This window comes from Epinephelus moara, chromosome 3 (assembly GCF_006386435.1).
Source record: "Epinephelus moara isolate mb chromosome 3, YSFRI_EMoa_1.0, whole genome shotgun sequence".
Lineage (NCBI taxonomy): Eukaryota > Metazoa > Chordata > Actinopteri > Perciformes > Serranidae > Epinephelus > Epinephelus moara.
The window spans coordinates 12,400,704-12,416,824 of record NC_065508.1 but is presented as its reverse complement, the minus strand read 5'-3'; the positions used below and the strand labels follow the sequence as shown (position 1 = coordinate 12,416,824).

The following is a 16,121-nucleotide window of genomic DNA, read 5'->3' as shown; positions in this document are numbered from 1 at the left end:
ACACACAAATAATACTGCCAGTCTGAACTGCCAAAAATTACAGATGCGTGTGGAGATTCAGAGGTCTGGAGCTAAAACAATAAACAGTAACTGAAATAATTCACTGTATTGGCTTGGTTTTTCCACAGCATTCGGCAAAGATAGGGAGAATGTGCATTACTGATATAGAGAAGTTATTTGTTTATTAACTTCACATTTTTCACCTTAACTTCACCATTTATAGCATCTATCCAGCAATTCATCCATCCATCCCATAGTTAATGTTATCACCACTCCATCCATTCACCCATCCATCAGGCAGCTTTGGTGGTGCTGTTTGTACCACAAGGATTAGTGTGAGGCCAGAGATGAGATGAGATGGAGATTACGACAGAGATAATGGTGTTTGGATTTAGAGTCAGAGGCAGTGGGAATTCAAAGCTGCAGCTTTAATCACAGGTGCGCCACGTGCTCTCTGATCTGATTTAAGAGAATGACTTACCACAGGTTTAGAGCAGAGCGGCTGACAACACTGAGAATAACAAATGACATGCGCGAATAACATGAAATGAGAGCAGTTTCTTTTCTCAGTTATACAGTAGCCACAGACCGTCAGTCTTTGCTCCTACCTGTCATCACAGTATCCTGCATATTATCTTTGGTGTGGGAGTTTGCTGCTATATGTGTGGTTACAAGAACAGATAAAAATACATGTAGATCCATCATAAGCCTGGGTTTCTTATGACACAGTAGAAGACTGGTTTAAAACCTGAACATCAGGGCCCCTTTAATATGGGTCATAAAATGAAACTTATGGGGATGCAGGATTATGACCAGGATAGGAGAGTGAGAAACCAAATTCTCCTTTACAAAATGTGTGTATTTTTAATACTTTAATCTTTTTGGAATACTGTAGTTTTACCTCATCAGACCTAAAAAAATTTTTTAAATGAGATAGTACTAGGCCTCAAGTACAAAATACATTTTTGATATCATTCAATGCAGTGTGTTTTATAAGGGAGTATTTGCCCAGAAGTTGAGACTGCATGACTGTTTTGCTTTCACACTCAATTCATAGGCCAAAAATGTAAAGCTGACATATGAAATGCATTGAACAGCATGCCCCACAAGACGTGTAAATTATTCTCCTGGTAATATTCTACAATGGTTAAATCCTAAGTTTGGTTATACCCTGAGGCTTATCGTGTCTGGACATTTACCGAAGACCTATTTATTTACTGAATGGCTGAATTTCTAATTTCTTAATTGGTAATTATGTAAAAGACTAAATCATTCAAACTCCAGTGATAAAGTGTATCTAAGACTGTCAATATGTTGAATTATCTGTAAACAGGGTTTTAAGTTACCATTTGCATCCAGATGAATTCAGTTCTTCCAATTTTACAGATATAAAGTGGTTAACTTCCTTTAGTACATGGAAAAACTTTCGACTTTTATTTCTCTGGATCTCCAACCATACTTGGAGTAATCAGTATATTACTGACTGATCAATGAGCTACAGTTTAAGATAAGATAAGAAAAGAGAAGATAAAACTTTATTAATCATACACTTGGGAAATTCACGTCACAGCAACTCAAAGCACAGACAGAAAAAGGAGGGTGACAATGTTGCTTGAATAAAAGAAAGTTAAAGATTAAAAAATATAATTTTGGAGCAATACCGCCATCTGTTGGTAATGAAAACAATGCATTTGCCATTGTAACGCGTTTACAGGCGTAATTACAGCACATACACTGCAGTCTGTATTGTAGTTATTTATATTACTGCACAAATCAGTGATAATTCACATTTTGTTCCGTATGGTCGGTGTCCTACTTTCTCCTATCTGTCATTAAAGGTCCGCACTTTCGTAACACGCTGACAAAACCAATATTTAGCTAACTGAAGCAAATTTTACCATCAAAATGATAAATGTCGGTCATATGTGCGGTAAAATATATCCACATGGCTGTTAAGGTATACACCCAGCAGAATTTGTAGTGTATGAATTTACTGAAATATTGTGTCGAATCTGTCGTGTCCGTTCACAGTCAGCAGAGCAAGATGGCGGTCCCTACAAAACAGTAAGTTGCAAACAAGCTAACGTGGTTATGGTAGTGTGTGGTTTATTAAAATGAAAGTGTCTCACTTGGTTTGGGGGGTGTAGTTATAGTTATGATGATGAACTTAATGCACTGCAGAAGCAGTTGTGTTACAGTCGAGGTTTATTAGTGAAACCGTTGTTTCGCCCCCTGCTGCCCCTGAAGCTAGTTAACGCTAAGCTAACGTTATGCTAACCTCGCTCATAAAGCAGCCAGTTAACGTTTACAAAACCAGGATCCTTTTTGTTTGTATAATGCTTCAGGTTTGCACTTTTTCATCCCTGCGGTCCTAATTTTACTAGAAGTATATCCGCAAACATTTTCTTGTGATAAATGCCCCACCAATGACAAACTGTGAGGGAGAGTTTTAAAGCTAATGTCAGTCATTCAAACTGCAGTTAGCTAATTTGGAAGATTGAGGTGTTTATAGTTTCTCTTCTAGTGCATGACGTATTGTTTCTTGAAAAGTGAGCTTAACCTTAAGTTTGCAGAAAGTCGCCTGTGTCATAAACAAGTTAACACACCTTATCTTATGAATAAGACTGCCCTTCTCACTGGAAAATTAAAAATGATAGTAAGCTTTCTGCAGTTTGCTGAAATACTGTATTTGGAATTGATACGAACTGTGCTGTCGATTTCTAAGACAAAATACTGATACTGGCATTTAAAGGATACAAGTATTTATGAATGCGGGGGACAAATCTTTAAACCTCACTATACAGACAGTCGTAGTCCAAATTAAGCATAAAACACTCCACTTAAAGGTCGTTTGCTGTTCATTTAAATGCCTGCTTTAAAGTCAAATGTGAAGCCTTTGCATTTGTCCCAGTAGAGATGTTCCCTTCCCCAACTTGCATGTGAAATACGTGTACAGACAGATTTTGTAGAACAGGGTTTAAGGTGACTTGTTGCCTGATGGTCCACAGGTATGGGCTGATCTTGCCTCAGAAAAAAGGAGTGTCAAAGACCCTGCAGAAACACTCAGTGTTTGGAGATGACTCGGATGATGAGGTGGGTAAATGCTCTGATTTATCATTAGTAGGACAGTATAGTGTTCCTCTTTCCATTCACCAGTCACTGCATGTTAAAGGTATTTTCACTATTATGGAAACTAAACAAATATGTACACATTTTAAAGCCTTCATACAGGTATCAGTTGGCAAATATACTGAATATGTTTTGTTCCTCAGACCACAGTTGGGGAGAGTCTGCAGAAAGAAGCTGTCAAAAAGAAGATGATGAAGCAGGTGAGAGGATGACTTTGTGACTTGTGTCCACCTACTATTTTTTTGACAGTCATTCCTTTGTGATTAACATGTCTCTTGTCTTTCTCTCTCTCTGTCTTAAGACACGTTTGGAGATGCATAAGGCCCTGGAACAGGACAGCACTGTATACGACTATGATGCTGTGTACGATGACATTCAAAAGCAGAGGCTTGAGAGCAACAAAAAAATTCTGGGAGGCGTTGACAAAAAGGTGATCAATTTTTGGTTGAACACTTGATGCAAGTGTTAACACTGGGATTTCATAATGATCTCTTGTTAGAAAGACTATCCAGCATGCACTCTGCTAAAATATGTTGGAGCAAGGCACTGATTCCCTGTACTGTGATGCTGCTGTTTTGCAGACATTAAGTTCTGACATCCTACTGGTGAAGAAAAAGCAAAATGTGAGCTTGAACGTCTTCATGCACATTGACCTAATTTCTTTTTTTGTTTGTGTCTCTTTGTTACAGCCAAAGTATATCCACCAGCTAATGAGAGCAGTCGAGGACCGAAAGAAAGAACAAGAACGAAGGGAGGAGAGGAAGATCCAGAAGGAAAGAGAGGCAGAGGGAGAGAAGTTTGCAGATAAAGAAGCTTACGTTACCTCTGCCTACAAGCAAAAACTGCAGGAGCAGAAGGAGGAGCTGGAGAGAGAGAAGAGAGAGGCGGCATTGGAAGGTTAGACTGATACTCTATGACAGATATTTTATTGAAAGCAGAAAAAGTTTACGAAGGTATCTTTACTTGATTCCTTCAGTGAATTATATTGTGCCAGTGGGCTTTGGAGAAGAATCCCCTTGGTTAGGGGACACAGAATGTGACTTAAAGAGATATTTAAACATGTTGTGATAAAGAGGCTTCTTTATCTGGATCAATGTAAATCATTTGATTGAATTGTTTTTGTTTTGTTTAGCGGCTTTGGACGTGAAGAAACAAAAAGACCTGAGCGGCTTCTACCGACACTTGCTGAATCAGACTGTAGGAGAGGAGGCGATACCGGATCGCTCAGCAATCAAGTCAGTCATAGTGCCGCATTACCTGCTCATCTGTAAACACAACAAGCACACTTTTTTTTAAACTGTTCTGAGCCTGTATGTGTATCTCTGTTCCTGCTTCCACAGAACTGAGACCTCAAAAGTTTCAAAAGACACAGAGAGGACTTCGCCTGTTGCCTCATCTACGTCCCATGACAATATCCCAAGTTCCTGCAGCGACAGTGAGGAGGGTCATGAGCAGAAGTCTGGGTTTAGCAAACCTGGGACAGGCTCTGCACACTCAAAACGGCAATACAGACAGAGGTCACCTTCATCAGGGAGCGGAGAGGAGAGGGACAGAGAGAAGGAGAGAGACAGACATAAGAAGAGCCACAGAGATCAAGACAGGGACAGAGGAAGGGACAGGGACAGAGACAGAGAGAGAGACAGGGATAGAGAGAGAGACAGAGATAGAGACAGAGACAGAGACAGAGACAGAGACCGAAACAGGGGAAGGGAGAGAGATGACCGACACGGAGGAAGAAGAGATGATAGGGATAGAAGGAAAGAGAGGGACAGAGACCGAGGCAGGGAAGATGACAGAATCAGAGGCAAGGATACAGACAGGGAAGACAGACACGGGAAGAGGGAGAGGAGCCCCAAAGAAAGAGAGAGGCATAAGAATGGGGAAAGAGAGAAGAGGAGGAATCCAGATGAAGTCAAGCAGAAAGACAAAGACCTGGAAGAAGAGAAGGAGAGAAAGAAGGAACCCGAGAAGGAGACGGCAGTGAAGAGAGAGGAAAAAGATCCAGAAAAGAAGGAAGCAGTCGCAGAACACGGAAAGGAAAAAGAAGATGAACAGAAACAGGAAGGGGAGGAGAAGGAAGGCGCAGAGGAGAAGGCGAACAAGTTTGCAAAGCGCAGCACTGATCAGACTGTGAGTTCGGCAAGAGACCGGTACCTGGCCAGACAGATGGCCCGCTCAGCCTGTAAGACGTATATAGAGAAGGAAGAGGACTGAGAGCTTTGCAGCACATGACGCAAACTTTGCTGAGTTGGACACAACCTTTATCTTGATTTGGAGAATATGGCTAATGTTATTCTTTCTCAACAAATCAAATGAAAAGCCAAAACCAAGAGTTACTTTCTTCCTCGGTCAATACTTTGTGACCTCCCTGCCCTGTTACCTGAGCCCACTGGTTCTCACTGAAGATGTAAATCTTTAGAAACTGATTTTCTTTTCAAGGCCCAATGAATCCCTAAACAGCTTGGCAGTGCAGATTTTAGCAAACACTCCTCAAATAAGAGTAAACAGGGCATTTATTGGGATCTATTTTCAGCTGTGGATTAATACACCTTTGGTATACTCATGAGTCTTTACATCACTAATACAGTGTATGTGGAATACAGCTTTCGCAGTAACAGCAATATTGCAGTACAGCGCCATTGACAAGCCAACCACAGGAGATGGCAAGCATTGCCACCACTGTTATGGTCATGGTTATGGTCACACTATGCTGCATATGCCAGCAGCGTGATGAGGCGCTGAGCGTCTATTCTGCACCAATTGCTGCCATTTTTTCTGGTTGCTGGGAATTTAAAAATATTCCTATTTGTGGGGCGTTGGTAGCGTAGTGGATAGTGCCAGCGCCCCATGTATAGAAGCGATGCCTCGCTGCAGTGGTCACAGGTTCGACTCTCGCTTGTAACCATTTGCTGCATGTCAACCCTCTCTCTCTCTCTCTCTCTCATTTGCTGCATGTCAACCCTCTCTCTCTCTCTCTCTCTCTCACCCCATTTCACTCTGTCCTGTTCATTAAAGGCAAAAAAGCCCAAAAAATAATCTTTAAAAAAAAACCCATATCTGTATAAAACGCTGCCGTCACTAGAACTTTTTACACAGCCTTCCAATCACAGAAGTGGAAGGTCGGGACAAATACCACAAAGACCAACTGTCCCGTCAATGAACAACAGCAATGGAGGAGAAATTAATACTGAACCCATACAGACCAGCACATCTGTCCTCTCTCCCTATGTGCTTCAGCCTTGCCTTCATCCAGAGCAGGTACTCTACCTTAAGCCGACATTTTTACTTGTACAGATATTCAGTTTCCTTCCCAACCAAAGCATCTCAGCTGAAAAAAATGCTGTGCACCGTTGTGAACCTCATTGCCCTTCTGTGTTCTGAGTTTAATAAGGATAAGTAATAAGTATTAAGTATTTCATTTGTTTTAAAACTGTCATTTAAAAAGTAACAATATACCTAATAACAGCCTGACAGTAAGCTTATACAAAGCACTAATGTTAGGATACATGAAGTTATTGGCAAAAACCACAAAAAATGGCAGTAATGCTGCATATTGCGCTGTTGGCTCACCCTCAGTCACCACAGGGAGGTTTCTTCAGCAGGACAACCCTAATGTGGAATTGACTCAAAATACATTTCACTGTGGCTTATTGAGGTGATTGTTTTGGACAACACTAGAGGTAACTGTGACATTAAGTTAAACCAGGCTGTGGCCGTACATACTGTACTATTCGTTTATGTCTTTTCATGGGATTTGTTGACAATAAGAAAAGTATTGAACATGGCCAACGTTATCCTGTAACTGCTGACGGCACTGTACACTGCAGTGGGCAGAGTCAAACAGCAGAGTGTGCTCATGGTCAGAGAGAGAGAGAGACCTGGACAATATTTTTCTTTTGGACTTGAATTGGTGGAATTTTCAATTATTGTGAAATAAGAACACTGAACTGTACATATGAGTTTTGACAAAGAGCCCCTTGTAACATCTGATACAGGAATAAGTGTACATAGGAAATTTTATCTTATTGCTTCATTTGGAAGAAGTGTGGAGCGACGAGCGAGCCAGTGATGTTGTGTTTGATCACTTGTGTTGGGGTTTTGTATCTTTCTGATATAGTCAGTGACGATTTAATAAAATCATTTCTGGTCCACTGTTTATTCTGTTCGTTCCCGTTTGTTCTGCCGTTGTCACTTGCAGTTTCACGTTAAAATGTGTACAAGAATTAAGATTCCAGCTCATAGTTTGGAAGGTAACAACGTTTATTTCAGAACATGTTACTGCTTCACACGTTTTACACAGGAGGACATCAGTTGTAATGAAAGCAGCTTATGGTTGCAGGACTCGTCTCTTGGGTGTCTCCTGTGCTCCCGTGTCGGCTTCGGTCTAGTTGTACGTGGAGAAGGTAGACCACTGAAACAAAAGAAGGGAGTTTATAGAATTGTTAACTGTAATGCTCTTAATGAGTTATTTCTGCACAGGATGGGCCACACACCCTTGAGTATATTCATTCAAGCACTGTACCTTTTCCATTTTATGCTACTTTATACTTCTAGAACACTAATTCAGTGGGAGATGTACTTTATACTCCACTACTTTTAATCCACAGCTTTATCTGCATGTTACTTTGGGGGTTTAGGAACCAAGCACACCCAACAACAACAACATGCTATTTATACACTACTGGTATTGGTTACAATAATCCTATAGTATAATAATGACTAATAATAAAAAATAATTTTGTTGCACACTGCCAGAGATGCCACAAGTTTTGGTTGCAAGTACTGCCAAATTCTGGGACATGACATTGGAGACAGCTTATGGCAGTGAAATGAACATTCAGTAAACAGGCAACAGCTCTGGACAGCATGCCATTGGCTTGGCATGTTTTTACTGTCTACCGAAGGTACGTACGGAGTTTGGCAAGACTTAGAGTTGCACTCAGTGGTTCCACTCGGCTGTTAAAAAGCACCAATGCAGGACTTTTGTACACAATCTACTTTATGCCACTGTGTGTATCGTAGCTGGTCTTTGTAATCAACGGGAGTTGCCCCTTTTTTGCACTTTCATGGTTCACTTCTGGTATATATTAACATACGTTTTTGGCTTTTCTTTGTAGTAATCTCATTTTGTGTTTTATATTGCTTGTTTTAGAGCTGTGCATTTTTATTCTGTATTTTTGTTCTATGTTGTCTGTCTGTAACTTGTGTTGCTGCCCATCTTGGCCAGGACACTCTTGAAAAAGAGAGGTTTTTCTGGTTGAATAAAGGTTAAATAAATAAATGGCATGCTCCCTCAAAGCATGCAGCATCTGTAGCATTGTGTTTTGTGAGTGGCCTTTTATTGTGACCATCCCAAGGTACACCTGATGACAGTCAATCAACATCTTGATATGCCACACCTGTTAGAAGCATGGATGACAGAGTATGTTGGCAAAGAGCTCAGTGACACAGATTTGAAATTAGTAAACAAAATTTGCGACAAAAACAAAGTATTTTTGTGCACAGAAAAAGTATTGGACCTCTTGCTTTAACTCATGGAAAATGGGAGTGTTGTGTTGATATGTTTTTGTACTTCAGTAGATGATGTGAACATTTCTGTCACACGCATATCTTTTTTTTTTTTATGTCGGATGTCCCGAGAAAGAAAAGAAGAATACATGACACTGAGTGGAAAAAGACTTGCCTCATCCCAGTTCAAGTAGATCACTCCATCAGATGATTTGCCCTTGAAGACATCTGGAAAGAAAACAAACCACAAATATCACATTTTCCTGAATGCAACATAAGCTGAAAACACAATTATATATATGCAGAAATACATAAGCTACGATACAGTGCAGTTAAAATCTGACTTTGTGTGATGTGTGTTTGAGACTGCAGATTTGAGGACGCAAGGTGGATGTGGCTCTTTAGCCCCACTGAACCAACAGGAGCCTTATTTTTTGAAAGTGATTGGATTGGTGGTTGCCATGTTACTCACCTGACGCCTTGTCCAGGCGTAACATGAGAGTGATGAAGCTCTCCATGGTGGTAGCTGTTTCATCCGTATACCGGAACATCAGCAGCCTCACCAAGATGTCGTTCACATTAAATCCTGGAGAAAGTACCAAACAGTTCAGTAACAAATGGGAATATGAAGCATGCTCCTCCTCTACTTGTATTGGTAGAAGATAAAGATTTAAGAATATTAAAAATAGTACCTGCAGCATCAATTGCCTGCTGGAGCTCGTAGTCAGACAGAGCTCCACTCTTATTCAAATCTGCATGATAAAATTTTTTCTGCAAAAAAGGGATTCAACTGCATTTAGAAACTAAGAGCATCATTTGCTGCACTTCAAAGAGTACATGTCTACAATTGTTTGTCTTGGGTAAATAGATTGAAATACATCTTCAGGGATCATGCTCATATTTGCAGCATTACCTTGTACTCATTAATCTTCTCCCAGAGAGTTGAGAATTCAGTGAAGGTCATCTTCATCCGTTGGTCGACCTTTGCACGTTAAGGATGTCTCATCGGTAACAGATGAAATTTAACAATTTGACTCTTAATCAGGATGTTGTGCATCCACTTAGATTTTCTGGCATCATATTGCGAGGTGATTTGTAGGGTAAGAAAAGCAGCAAAACAACGTTCAACGTTTTAACTGTTCTTTTTAGGATACATCCACCGCGGCGATCATGCTCCTGCAGGTATCCAAACTAAAGCCGTTCCTGCCATTGCCTGTGAATGGTAGACACAGAGAAAATCAAATCCTCAAAGTAACTCGACAGGTTGTTGAAACTCCAAAAGACTTAGTGTCATGATTCACAATGAATAAATTGGGATTTTGTATGTTTTCAAAGCACACGTGATGTAAATGAACTCACCATGAGGGAAGTTGTTATTCAGGAGCTTCTGGAGCTGTCTGGCTTTCAGCTCACCATACTGACAACAGAAAATGTGATCGATTGATATCAGCGAAATAAATAAAAATGGAGAAGCAAATGGATGAGTGGAGAGGGAAAGATTTGCAGGAAAATACCTGATCAGCGTAGCGGTTGAACATGGCAAGGGTGGGATCCCTGTCAGTGTTGTCCTCCTTCTCATCCTCTTTGTCAGTTGGTGGCTAAAGATGGATCAGACGTCAAACTGGTAAACTAAACTTACTCTCCTTAACTTACAGCTGCTGTATGTACTGTGTTCTTTTATTTCATACCTCGGGAAGAATCAAGTTCTCCTCGTTTTCGTGGTCGTGGTCATGATCATCATCATCGCCATCATGGGGACTGGGCACAGAGTGTTAAAAATCAGACTTCTGATGCTGCACAAACTTTAAAGCTGTTTTAATTGCTAACCTTATTGCCAACTGCGGGCAGTACAACAAGCTGCTAGTTAGTTAGTTAGTGAACAAAGTCAGGACATTCCCCACCCACAAAAGTAAGGTATCAGAGGTGTTTATTAGCCCTAATTAATCATTTTTTGTTGACATATAAGTAGTAAACACAGTGAAATCAGCCTCTAAAACAACCACATGTGTAAGTTTGTTTGCTTTTGACTCTGATCCATTGTTAACACTACAGCTTTACATCATATCAATCATTTCAGCAAAGCATGGGTCAGACATTGTCCTTGTTTTGGTGTGAAAGTCTTCACTGGGACATACACGCAGTGCTGGACAGAGCACATTTGGTGCCCAAGCTTAGCTTTCTCAGCACCCCCCAATTTATTCATGTATGTATTACAAATAAGAAAAAGAGCTAGTGAGAAATCAGCACGAAAAACAACTTAAATTAGCAACAATAACAACAAAGAAACAGTAAAAGAATACGCTATGTGCAAATTTGCTCTTCTTTTTGTACTTTTGCATTGTAAATTTGATTGGTTCCCCTTTTGGAGCATCCGCCACTGCATGCAGCACATGTCACATATCTGTTAAGTCCGTACCTGATCTTTGCCTCAGACTTGGTGAAAACAGAGAGAACAAAGTCTGCAGACATGTGGGGTCTCATGGTGGAGGGGATGACCACGTACTCTCCAGGCTCCAGACTGTGCTGCTCAATCAGATCCCTTTTGTTGGTGTAAAGCTGTGTGTGCTTCAACGGCATGTTTCTGTTGAAGAAGGAGGACCTCAGGCGTCCTTGTGGTGTCTGGAAAGGATATTTATTTGAAGTAATCAAACTGCTTCCTGAGGTTTAATTTGCATTATTCAAATGTGGATTTAGCTCTGTGTGCACAGGTGAAGTGTGATATTTGGTCTTACCCCTGGTGGAACCTGTTGGAAGAAAAAGACATTTTTCAAATCAGTCAAGAAAGCTTGTCACAGGAATAGCCTAAATGTTTCATACATTTCATACTTGCTAATCGGTATTTTGTATTATCTAATCATTATTTTATATCTAATGAAGCAGAAGTCAGGATGCAAACCTTATAGACTGTAACTGCAATTGGGTAGGACGTTTGCCCTTTGCGGTGCTGCTGCTGAGGTTTCTGCATCAGAGAGAATAGGACGTTTTTGTCTTCTTTCTCGTCCCTGTCTATTTTAGTCACCTGTACGCGATACTGAGGATTTGTCTCAAAGGAAGCTACAGGTGATGAGAAACATGAGAAACAACACTGTCAGGTGACACTTCAGTGACAGTGTGGTGGTTTTTGCGTTTGCATTCATGAAAGGAAAAAGAACATTTTGTCCTTGCAGTTATAGTTAAAGGTGAAATAGTTGGGCTCACGGTAAGATGCGTTGCCGCCTGCAGATCTCCCTGCTACCCAGCTGCCATCGTAAGTCATGCACTGCCACTGGCAGGTAAGGTCGCCGTCAATAAAGTTGGGGTTCTCACAGCAGATGAACAAGTCGTAGAAATTTTCACAGAAGTCCTCCAACTCCATCCTAACGGACAAAGATAGACAAAAGATGTCAACCACTGTGACAGATACATATGCAAAAACAAAAAAACCTGCAGCCTACATCCAGATTGAAGGGAATGAATGAACTTTAGTTCTGATTTCTAAACGTCATCCATGAGGTACAAAATGTTCACTCTCCATTCATTATCATGCCTCATTATGTCACAGTACTGGTAGCGTTATGGAGCAATGTTTTTATGACAAGAAAGTGTGTGGTTCTGACTACAGAGTGGTGCAGGGATGGTGTTTTTTTGTGGGCCAACCCATAAGTTAACAACGCCCTGGTTCCCTCAATAAAAAGCAAACTGGATTTTTAATTGGGTTTTGGATTAATGCAGAAAATAAGCTCAGGTGTTTCAAGCAGAAGTTTGTGATACTTTAACATTTTAAACAGCAAGATAATCTCCACAAATGAAGCAGTATTATGATGTTTGAAGCATAAATTAAACTGCCAGAAGTAAAAAGCTAACATGAGGCTATAAACAAACTACACGCTCACATGGCAACAAGTCTGTAAAGGTGGATGCAAGTTGTTTTTTTCCCCAGGAAGTCAGTCTGGACTCGATGCCATCCCAAACACTTTTAGTGGGCCTTAACAGACAAACTCTTTCAGCCAATCATCTTCCTCATTGCCAACCAATGGAGCCAGTTGAAAAAAAAAACTTTTGCCAAAGCAAGTGCATACAATTGTTTTTGTTTAATTGTCATTATTGACTCTATTTCTGCAGTAACTTCACTTATTGCTGTGTTTACTCAACTAATGTCAGAGCTAGCACTTGTTACTTTGGGAGCTGCCATTACTGTTCTGCATTTCATGTCATTAACTACGGTGCAGAGCCCTGATTAGCAACGATTGGATTTTAGTATCTGGATATGAGGTGGGGTGACACCGATTCCAGACTGATATAGAGAGTGAAATAAAATGATGCGGTCATGTCGTCAAGATGATCCTACCAGGCTAACTCTTCCTTACTCTGCCTCTGATTGGCTTACCCTAATATTCTTACCCTAACCTTAACCAATCTTACTCCTCTTGCTAAACTAAATCCAACCAAAGACTCGCCAACATGAAAATCTCTTAACCTTGTTTTAGGGAGCCAGTAACTCATTTTCGGGTTGTAGGACTCATTCCTGCAGCACCCTATTATCTACTGACCTGCTCTTTGTGGTGGTAACACACCAAGAAATGTTGCAAGCCAGCAATCATGAATATAAACAGGCTTGAAATCATTCAAAAAATTTACCTTGCAAATGTTTAAGGAGAAAGTACAATGGTCACATTTGTTAGACCTCAAATCTGGGTGAGAAACACATAAATAAGTGTGACAACTTCCCATGTTGTTTTTAATGCAGCTAATTTACCAGAACTCTCCATCGTTGCGGTCAAAACACTTCTCCCGATCTTCTGGGCTCACTCTATTCCACATGTCGGACCTGTGCACAAGTGAAAAATGATTTTTTTTCTTGGTTATTTTCTGCACATAAAAATAATTAGTCTTCAGTTGCAGTGCAGTGTAAGCTGTTTTTTTTTACTGCTATTGACTGCACATATGGCTGGAGGTATGATTAACTCAAGTACTTGTCACTCCACTTTCCGTTCCACTCTTTTCTGCCCCAAGGGTTTAAGAGTCGCACCAGTTTCACGTTGGAGCCATAATACTCCACCTGAAGATGAAATTATAAATCAGACAACTGAACTCTTACTTTTAATTTTCTCCTTGTTTGCCATATACTGTATGCACACATCAACTTTACCTCAGTGACTGCTGTGACAGCATAGGCATGTTGATTCACGATGCCATTAGCCTCTACGCTGTTCACAATCGTGTCCTGAAACAGACAAAACGGGTAAATCACATTATTGACTTTCATCTTTCGAGAAAATGTTCCCCTAAGAAAGTGGTTCTTACCCCTCCTGGGGCAGTCCCGCAGCAAATCATGGACTTGCACTCGGTGGCTCTGCTCAGCGCGTTCCACAGCTCGACATCATGGCCTGCAGAGTGGGCATTGTGGAGTTCGTAAGTCATGTGCACGCCTCCAGTGAAATCCTTGCAGGCCTCTGATGGCAACCCAGCGTTCATGTCTGCGTATGAACCACACACTCTGAGGGAGAGAGAAAAGATTAACAGTCTAAGGTATTGTAGCATTTTATGTCTTGATTCTGGTGTTTGTGCCTCGACTGTGACCCACTCAAGTGTTTTATATGAGGGTGAGTGAGTTGGGTTCATACTTGGCATATGCTTTCTCCAGCAGAGGAACCCAGAACTCATTTCCACTTTTGGAGCGCACGGACAGTAGCTGCTGGTCGATTGTGGGCAGGTAGTCATCAATGACAACATCCACCCACTTGCCGAACCTCCAGAACTGACAAAGAAAGGACGAGTAAGCGTTACACGTTAGCTGATGACCGGTGTGTATTTTCTGTTCTAACACATTGAGAGGATGTGTTATTAATCCTTTACCCTGAAGTGAAATATCCCTGCGTAGTTCTCGAAGGTCTGGTCCATGGGCACAACTTGCACCAACAGGCCTTTGTGGATTGTCAGTGAGGAAAGGGCAGCCAGAAACCAGCAGTTACCTGGTAAATGATTAAACAAATCAAGCACTGCCGCATATAGATTAAATTTTCACCAAAGCCAGGTATCAATTTTTTGTTGTCCTTAAGTGAGATCCTTACTCACCCACATTGCCTTGACTGAAGTCAAAGCGTGAGGCTCCTTTGCTGAAGAAAGTTGCATCATCGTTGTTGTTTTGCAGTTTCAAGATGTCCTGGACAACACAACACAGGAAATAAATCAGATGTAGACAAGCATGTAAAAACATAAACATGAGAAAAAACTGCAAACTTCAAGTTATTTAAAGTATTTTACTGCTGGTCGAAGCCACTCCACTTGGGCTTGACGCCGGTAGCTCATGTCGGGCAGGTCTCCCAGAGATTGGCTGTTAGGGGGGAAGGTGTTGTCTACAAACAGCCTCTGTCTGCGCTGGTGGGTATCTCTCAGCTGCACGTAGTCCTGGTGGTTGAACTTGGCAGGGTTGGTGGAGCTCCCCTCGCTGCCATCTTGGTAACGCAAGTTGATGATAGAGGTGCAGGTTGAAGGCATGTTGACAAGAGGCTACAGACGGACTCTGTGGTGCAAGAAGAAAGACAAAATAAGAGAATGCACAATCTAATCTGAAATGCGAAAGCTGCGTTTCAGAGATTGGTGGAGATAGTTACCTGTGAGATGGCTGCAACCAACCGCTGCTTCCTTACAAGAGAAGGGACTCAGAGGTGTCCAGTCCTGTCTAAGCAGCAGGCTATCTTCACTTATATACATACTGTCTTATGTAAGGCTGGAGTCAGACCCACCCCCTTGAATGTACAGAAAAGCTTAAATGACAGGGGGCTGAGACATTTCTGGTTTTCTGGTAGGCCTTTAAATTATAGCCTCCAGTGAAATGGCACCTGACATTCTCACTGAATCCTGTCAGACCTGCTTAACTGCTGTTCCTTAATCACTGCATTCACATTACTTACAGAATTTTAGTTTTTTAATGTGTGTATTTTAGCAATGCAGGGATGTAATTTAATTGTATATAAAGTATTAAATTGTGGAGAAAATGATAAATTCTACTTGCAATCTTAAATCTAACTTTATGCTGTTTTTTCTTCTACTATAAGTGCATAGTGTTTTATTTTATTTTATATTTTTTTCCATGTTCATTTATGTGAACGTGACAAATTAGCTTGGCCTTCGATAGCAACTGCTCAAGTCCAGCTTTGATAGAAAGGAAAAAATGGCTCTGATTGGTTTTCCTTCTCGAACTGCAGAGTGACCTTTAATGTTAAAACGTGGATCATGGTGAAATCATCCTATGACACCTCCGTCATTTAATTTTTAAATGGACAAAAACACAAAAGAAAAACTGAAAACAATAAGATCTGTGACATATGTACACCTGGTGTTTGGCTGTAAGATAAGAATGATGACACTGATCAAGTACGATCATGTACAGTAAGATCTCAATGTTCGTGCAACAGTTTCAAGGTTTGTTTTCTCTTTGAGGGGATTTAACAAGACTTTGGGGCGTTCATATTCGCTCTGCACTGTGACTGTGGGATACTTCA

The 16,121-nt window shown here is 40.9% G+C and overlaps 2 protein-coding genes across 2 annotated transcripts; one reads left to right on the top strand and one right to left on the bottom strand.

The window, feature by feature from the left end:
* Positions 1–2,020: 2,020 nt before the first annotated feature.
* On the top strand, positions 2,021–6,073 carry nsrp1 (nuclear speckle splicing regulatory protein 1). Its single transcript, XM_050039179.1, has 7 exons — positions 2,021–2,064; positions 3,009–3,093; positions 3,273–3,329; positions 3,431–3,559; positions 3,819–4,026; positions 4,262–4,364; positions 4,470–6,073. The coding sequence occupies exons 1-7, from the start codon at positions 2,045–2,047 to the stop codon at positions 5,341–5,343; spliced, it is 1,476 nt and encodes a 491-aa protein (XP_049895136.1). The 5' UTR covers positions 2,021–2,044; the 3' UTR covers positions 5,344–6,073.
* A 1,295-nt stretch (positions 6,074–7,368) lies between these two features.
* Positions 7,369–15,350, bottom strand: LOC126386672 (calpain-1 catalytic subunit-like). The gene is made up of 22 exons (XM_050039166.1): positions 15,231–15,350; positions 14,881–15,139; positions 14,692–14,779; positions 14,473–14,588; positions 14,241–14,374; positions 13,921–14,113; positions 13,766–13,840; positions 13,590–13,675; positions 13,373–13,444; positions 11,836–11,993; positions 11,534–11,691; positions 11,370–11,381; positions 11,054–11,256; positions 10,326–10,395; positions 10,152–10,235; positions 9,997–10,054; positions 9,792–9,850; positions 9,551–9,619; positions 9,330–9,408; positions 9,110–9,223; positions 8,813–8,865; positions 7,369–7,540 (listed from the first exon to the last, which is right to left on the bottom strand). The coding sequence occupies exons 2-22, from the start codon at positions 15,112–15,114 to the stop codon at positions 7,514–7,516; spliced, it is 2,142 nt and encodes a 713-aa protein (XP_049895123.1). The 5' UTR covers positions 15,115–15,139; positions 15,231–15,350; the 3' UTR covers positions 7,369–7,513.
* Between the last annotated feature and the right edge of the window lie 771 nt (positions 15,351–16,121).